The following is a 7,840-nucleotide window of genomic DNA, read 5'->3' on the forward strand; positions in this document are numbered from 1 at the left end:
GTATTTCAAAGAAACTGTGATTACGCACATCCCCTGACTATTGTTGTAAAGAAAATAATTACTGATTTTCCGAAACTAGCATTGATTAAACACTTATGTAAGTAGTAAAACGACATAAAAACTGTGGTCTTAGAGCAATAAAGAGAGACATCTTTGTATGGAAAGAGAGTCTCCGTGAATTCATTCGCCGAATTATTTCCCACCAACAAAGACACCCGTGGGGTCTCACCCCCTCCACTGTAGTGGTCGGTAGCAGATCCCCAAAGAAAATCACCAAGACATACCATAATCAAACTTTCCAAAATTCAAGACAAGAAAAGGAACTGTGAGTAGCTCAGGAAAAACTAAAGGTTACCTACTAAGGAGAAGCAATAAAACTAAACTCTGATTTCTCAGCAGAAACCAGAAGGCATGAAAGCAATGAAATGACAAATGGTTGTTAGTTTAAATTAAAAAGCTGTTTGCATATACTGTTGTTAAGTGCCATTGGGTTGGTTCCAACTCATAACAACCCTAGATTGTATGTATGTATGTAATATATCATAGATGTATGCATGTAATATATCACAGAAATAAAATTTCTATAGCAAACTCAACCAATTGTTACATATATGTATTCAGCCAAAGCTATAGGGTTTCCGAACCTGTAAACCTTTGGGGAAGTAGAAAGCCTCATCTTTCTCCATGGAGCAGCTGGTGGACTTGAACCATCAACTTTGTGATTTTCAGTCCAGTATAGATCAGCATTGGACTGCAAACCACAAGTTCAATAGTTCAAACCCACTGACTCGACAGCACTAACAACAACAACAACAACTTATCTTACAGAGCTCCCACACTCCCAAAATATTATCAAACCCTTTACAGGGTCGCTATGGGTGAGAATCGACTCCATGGCACTTAACAACAACAATATAAACAAACATAACAATGTCATTGTTGTTAAATGCCATCAAGTTGATTCTGACTTATAGTGACCCTGTACAGGATTTTCAAGGAGTGTCTGGTGAATTAGAACCACTGACCTTGCAGTTCACACTGACCTTGCTTATCCTATAGGCAATAATGATATTTTAAAGCTAATAATTTAAAATGTTTATAATATACAACAACCTTTTCTCCTGTATAAACAAAGTAAATTCTAAAAATCTTTTTCCAGGCAAGTAAAATAAAACTTTGATGCTGTTGTCACTGGTTGCCATAGAGTTGGTTCCAACTCATGGATGTATGCACAGCAGAACTTTCAGATAGGGTTTTCATGACTGACCTTTTGGAAACAGATCACCAGGCCTGTCTCCCAAGGATGGGTTCCAACTGTCAAACTTTTAGCTACAGGAGAACTTAACCATTTGTGACACCCAGCCACCTAAATTTGACATTATAGCAATGAATATAAGCAGGAACAATTTAAACCAATGGAACCAATTCATATCTTATCTTCTTCAAGGAGTTATATATATATATATATCATAGAAATAAACAAAATTAATTTCTATAGCAATCTTAATACATTATAGACATTATTCATTTAGTATCTGACCCATTGTTGAAACTCTGATCTTTAAACAAACTGAATTAGTCAGGTTTTCTAGTGATATCTTTTTAAAGAGTTGTTTCTCAATCAACATCACAGATTCTTCTTTGTACTGAAATATGTATCTTACAGATATATAGACTCTCTCAATTTAGTTCTAGAATATATTTCCTTACTGAACCTTGGTCATGAAAAAAAAATATTAAGTGGGTAGGAAATTAGTAGGAAATATTTACCCACACAAGGCTCCTTAAAACAACAATATGTCAATGTCTTTCTTAGTCCATGCTTCTGTAAGGACACACACATACATAAAATAGCACTGCAAACTTTTTTTCCTATTCCAAAGTAGGAGTCTAGATACTAAGAGGTCAATCTACCAGTATTTATGTTTGTGTGCTGGATACTGGGCTACTAGTGCAAGAAAGGATCAGAAAAGCAATTGAAAGATATTGTAAGGATTCTGCTGCTCACCTGAGCTCCTTCTGGAGGTGGGAGGCGACAGCCAAATATGGGTGGGACAGGAGAGCCACATTCTTGACAGAAGCGGACAAAGGGATCAGATGGACGAGGGGCCAGGCAGTGGGCACACCTACAACAAAACAGGAACCTGATTGGGCATATTCTAATAGGTCCACATTGAATAGGCTAGTGAAAATCTGAAGGTGTTCAAACATTCTTATAAACAAAGCAAAGGCAAATCACTCACAAACAAGTTCAGGACAGGAAGTAATTCTTTAGGTCAATTTACTCACAAAGCCACCTCAGAGCTGGAACCACTGGTGTCCATTACTATAGTCTGGGTCCATCCCACTTCCTGACTGGTGAAGCAAGTTTATCAGTAACCTTGACTCCATGTCTTAGTGTGGCTCTGGCTATTCTGGATTTGGTGTGAGGATGTGCCCTGAAAATTCTAGTAATTTCTACATTGTACTTTTCAAACTCTAGCACTCATCTGTCAGTTTGACATACTGTGGGGGCTTACATGCTGCTGTGATGCTGGAATCTATGCCACTGGTATTTTAAATACCAGCAGGGCACACTCAGGGTGGACAGGTTTCAGATGAGCTTCCAAATTAAAACAGACTAGAAAGAAGGAAAGGCAGACTACTTCTGACTGTTTAGCCACTGAAAGCATTGTAAATAGCAGAACACAGTTAGCACCAGAATATTAAATACTGAAACATGATGAATACCACCAGATTTTTGTCAGATACAGTGCCAGAAGATGAGCCCCTCTAGTGGGAAGGCACTCAAAATATGACTGGCAAAGAGCTGCCTCTTCAAAGTAGACTTGACCTTGAAGACACAAAAGAAATAAAGCTTTCAGGACCTTCATTTGCTGATGGGGAACAACTTAAAATGAGGAGTCACAAAAGTAAACATCCATTAATAATGGGAATATGGAGTATATAAATAATGAATATAGAAAAATTGGAAGCTCTCAAACAGGAAATAGAATGCATAAAAATTAATATACTAGGCATTACTAAGCTGAACTGTAGTCAGGAATGTAGTCAGGAAAGTACTACAAGAACAATCAAATAAGACTTATATAGCATTGGAAACAATTCAAAACCTGCAAAAAGAGGTCCAGATGATTAATAATAAGATATCAGAAATGGACAATATACTGAAAGGGGAAAGGAGCAGAATAGACGAGATGGAAGCCAGAAGTAGAAAACTAGAAGACAAATCTCTCAAGACTGCTAAGATAGAAGAGCAAGCTGAAAAGGGTAAAAAAAAAAATCTGAAGACCGTCTAAGATTCATGCTGAATATCATGAAGAGGAACAACTTTAAGAATTACTGGCATTCTGGGACAGGAAGAATCAGAGAAGTCCACAGAGGAGATAGTTGAAGAGCTTCTGGAAGAAAATTTCCCTAACATCTTGAAAGATAAGAAGATAAACATTCAAGAAGCCAAACGTACCCCAGGAAGGATAGACCCCAAAAGAAAGTCACCAAGACATATAATAATCTACTTCCCAAAAACCAAAGACAAGGAGCAAATACTAAAAGCGGCCAGAGAGAAGAGAAGTGTCACTTATAAAGGCAAGCAAATCAGATTAAGCTCTGAGTATTCAGAACAAACAATGCAAGCAAGAAGGCAATGGGGAGACACATACAAAGCCCCACAAGAAAAAAACTGTTAACCAAGAATCGTCTACCTAGCAAAACTAGCAATCAAATATAATGGTGTGATCAAAACATTCCACAATAAACAGAACCTGAGAGATTTTATCAAAACCAACCCAGCACTTCAAAACATCGTAAAGGGAGTTCTGTGGACTGAAAAACAACAAGAACAGACAGCAAACAGAGATTGACAGGCATGTCAACACCATCTGAAACTCAGTCAACAGATAGCAGAGTCCAGAACAGAACAATACAACAACAACAAACTCAAGGAGCTGGGAGGTGAACCCAAGATCAAAATTATATCAATGTCAAAGAAGGGACAAATGTAGCAACAGAGACCCAGGTGGTGAGGATGTCAGGTAAATTACAGGATACAATGGATTATCTTAAATGGAGAGAAAAGTGAGTAGACTATAAGGTAACCCCAAAGAAAGTTAATACTTCACAACTTACTATGAAAATGAACTTCCAAGTAAAACAAGCAAACAGAAAAACTAAGAAGAAATTGACAAGAAATAGCACAAAAAACACAAACCCAACACAAAAAGGCATGCAGAACAAAAGAATGAACAGCACTACCAAAAAAGTAACATAATGCCAGCAATTAATTCATACTGATCAATAATTACATTGAATGTCAATGGATTGAATGCACCAGTGAAGAGACAGAGAGTGGCAGAATGGATAATTAAACAAGACCCTTCAATATGCTGCCAGCAAGAGACATACCTTACACACAAAGACAAAAACAGGCTAAAAGTTAAAGGATGGAAAAATTTTACAAAGCTAACTGCAACAATAAACAAGCAGGAGTGGCAATACTAATCTCCGACAAAGTAAACTTTAAGATAAAAACCAGCATAAGAGACAAAGAAGGACACTATCTCATGATCAAAGGGTCAATTAAGCAAGAGGACATAAACATAATAAACATCTACGCTCCCAATGAAAGAGGACAAAGATACATGAAGCAAACCTTACTAGAATTGAAGAAAGAAATATATAAATCGGCAACTATAGTGGGAGATTTTAACACGCCACTCTCGAAAAGAGAAAGAACCAGAAAGAAACTTGACAAAGTTACAGAGGAACTAAACAACACAATTAACCAACTTGACCTCATAGATGTATACACAGCATTCTATCCAACAACAGCACAAAACATATTCTTCTCCAGTGTGCATGGAACATTTTCCAGAATTGACCACGTGTTAGGTGACAAAGCAAACCTCCATAAATGTACAAACATAAAAATACTACAGATCATCTTCTCAGACCACAATGCTATAAAACTAGAAATCAACAATAAGACCAAGCCAATAAAGTTGAATACATGGAAACTGAACAAGACCTTGCTGAAAAGTGACAGGGTAAAAGAAGAAATTAAACATGAATTCACAAAGTTCCTCGAAACAAACGAGAATGAAAACACAACATACCAAAATCTTTGGAACACTCCAAAAGCAGTACTGAGAGGACAATTTATTGTGATAAATGCACACATCCAAAAAGAGGAAAGAACCAAAATTAACATATTAACACAGCATCTTCAACAATTAGAAGCAGACCAGCAGAGAGAACCTACAGTCACCAAAATAAAGGAAATAATAAATATAAGAGCAGAAATAAACAAGATGGAAAACCAAAAATCTATATAAAAAATCAACTGGACAAGGAGCTAGTTCTTTGAAAGGATTAATAAAATTGACAAACCATTGGCAAAACTAATAAAAGAAAAGAGGGAGAGGACACAAATAACTTGCATTAGAAACCACATGGGTGATGTCACAACAGAACCAAACGAAATCAAAAGGATAATAACAAAATACTATGAAGAGTTGTGCTCCAACAAATTCGAAAACTTAAAAGACATGGATATGTTTCTAGAAAAACATGACCCACCTAAACTTACTCAGAGTGAAGTAGAAAATTTGAAAAAATCAATAACAAAAGAAGAAATTGATCAGGTCATCAAAATACTCCCAACCAAAAGAAGTCCAGGCCCAGAGGCTTCATGGGTGAGTTCTACCAAACATTCAGGGAAGAACGGTTAGAAATTCTACTCAAATTATTCCCGACCATAGAAGAGGATGGAAAACTCCCTAATACTTTTTATGAAGCAAGCATAACCCACATACCAAAACCAGGGAAGGACATCACTAAAAAAGAAAACTGTAGACCAATATCCCTCATGAACATAGATGCAAAAATTCTCAACAAAATCCTAGCCAACAGAACCCAACAGCACATCAAAAAAATATACATCATGACCAAGTGTGTTTCATAAAAGGGATGCAAGGATGGTTCAACATTAGAAAAACAATAAACATAATCTATCATATGAATAAGAAAAAGGAAAAGAACCACATGATCATATCGATTGATGCAGAAAAGGCATTTGACAAAATCCAACATCCATTCCTGATAAAAACACTCAACAAAGTAGGAATTGAAGGGAAATTCCTCAACATAATCAAGAGCATATATACAAAACCAAGAGCCTACATCACTCTCAATGGAGAGAAACTAAAAGCCTTCCCTCTCCGAACAGGAACCAGACAAAGATGCCCTTTATCACCACTCCTATTTAATACTGTGCTGGAAGTTTTAGCCAGAGCAATATGGCATGATAGAGAAATTATAGGCATCCAAATTGGCAAAGAAGAAGTAAAACTCTCCTTTTTTGCAGATGATATGATCCTATACATAGAAAAACCCCAAAGACTCAGTAAAAAAACTACTAGACCTCATTAGAAGATTCAGCAAAGTGGCAAGGTATAAGATGAACATACAAAAATCAGTTGGATCTCTCTATAGCAACAACGATAACACTGAAAAGGACATTTGGAAAGCAATATCATTTACGATAGCCACCCAAAGGATGACATATTTAGGAGTAAATGTAACCAAAGAAACAAAGGACTTGTAAAAGAAAATTACAAAACAGTACTACAAGAAACCAAAAGGGACCTACAGAAGTAGAAGAACATACATACCATGTCCCTGGATAGGAAGACTCAACATCGTGAAAATGTCAGTACTGCCCAAAGCAATTTACACATACAATGCAATCCCAATCCAGATTCCAACAACCTTCTTCAAAGAGATGGAAAAGACAATTACTAACTTTATATGGAAAGGACAAGGACCCAGGATAAGCAAAGCACTGCTTAAGAAGAAGAACAAGGTTGGAGATCTCTCACTCCCTGATTTCAAATTTTACTACATGGCTACAGTGGTCAAAACAGCCTGGTACTGGTATAATGAAAGCTACATTGATCAATTGAACAGAATCAAGAATCCAGAAATTAACCCATCCACATACAGCCTAGGCATATTACTTGACAAAGTGCCTAGGCATATTACATGGGGAGGAGACAGTCTCTTTAACTAGTGGTGCTGGCAGAACTGGAAAGCGATATGCAAAAGAATGAAACAAGACCTTTACCTCATGCCCTATACAAAATGCAATGAGCATGGATTAAAGATCTAAATGTGAATCCCAAAATTATAAAGGTCATCAATGAAAAAATAGGGGCAAATGTGAGGGCGCTAATTCAGGGCATATACAGACTACCAAATATTTTGAAAAGTACACAAATAAAAATAGACAAAACAGATGAGTGGGGCATTAAAAATTAAAAACTCATGTGCATCAAAAGACTTCACCAAGAGAATAAAAAGGGAACCCACAGAATGGGAAAAAAATCTTTTGCCACCACACATCAGATAAGGGACTCATTTCTAAAATATATAGAAAACTACAACACCTCTACAAGAAAAAAACAAATAACCCAATTAAAAAATGGGCACAGGCAAACCCCCTTCCAAGACTAAGACTCAATGGAAATACCCGCTCTGATTGGTGACCACGCTCGTCACCGATAAGGCGAAGTGAGGGAAAAACAGCAATGAAGTGGCGAGCTAAGCCCTACACTGTGGAGAGTGAAGCGTTCAGCTGATAAAAAGAGGGCATATACAGCACAACAACACCCACACTTGCAGATAATACCCACTTGACCTGGCTTCAATGACTGGATGATCAGAGTTCAACCAGAAGAAGAAAGAAGAGGAAAAAAAGAGTAATTGGATGCAATTTGATGAACTTGACCTACACCTATGTAAGCAGTAGCTCAAAAGAGGGAACAAATTCTTACAGCAAGAA

General features: G+C 37.0%; 1 protein-coding gene across 1 annotated transcript in view; it reads right to left on the reverse strand.

The window, feature by feature from the left end:
- Positions 1–7,840, reverse strand: part of DZANK1 (double zinc ribbon and ankyrin repeat domains 1) — a 115,073-nt gene that overhangs the window by 53,111 nt on the left and 54,122 nt on the right. Inside the window, exon 7 of the mRNA XM_006860637.1 lies at positions 2,009–2,126. Coding sequence (XP_006860699.1) covers positions 2,009–2,126 — 118 coding nt within the window. The remainder of the gene's footprint in view (positions 1–2,008; positions 2,127–7,840) is intronic.

The sequence above is a fragment of the Chrysochloris asiatica genome, unplaced genomic scaffold (genome assembly GCF_000296735.1).
Source record: "Chrysochloris asiatica unplaced genomic scaffold, ChrAsi1.0 scaffold00039, whole genome shotgun sequence".
NCBI lineage: Eukaryota > Metazoa > Chordata > Mammalia > Afrosoricida > Chrysochloridae > Chrysochloris > Chrysochloris asiatica.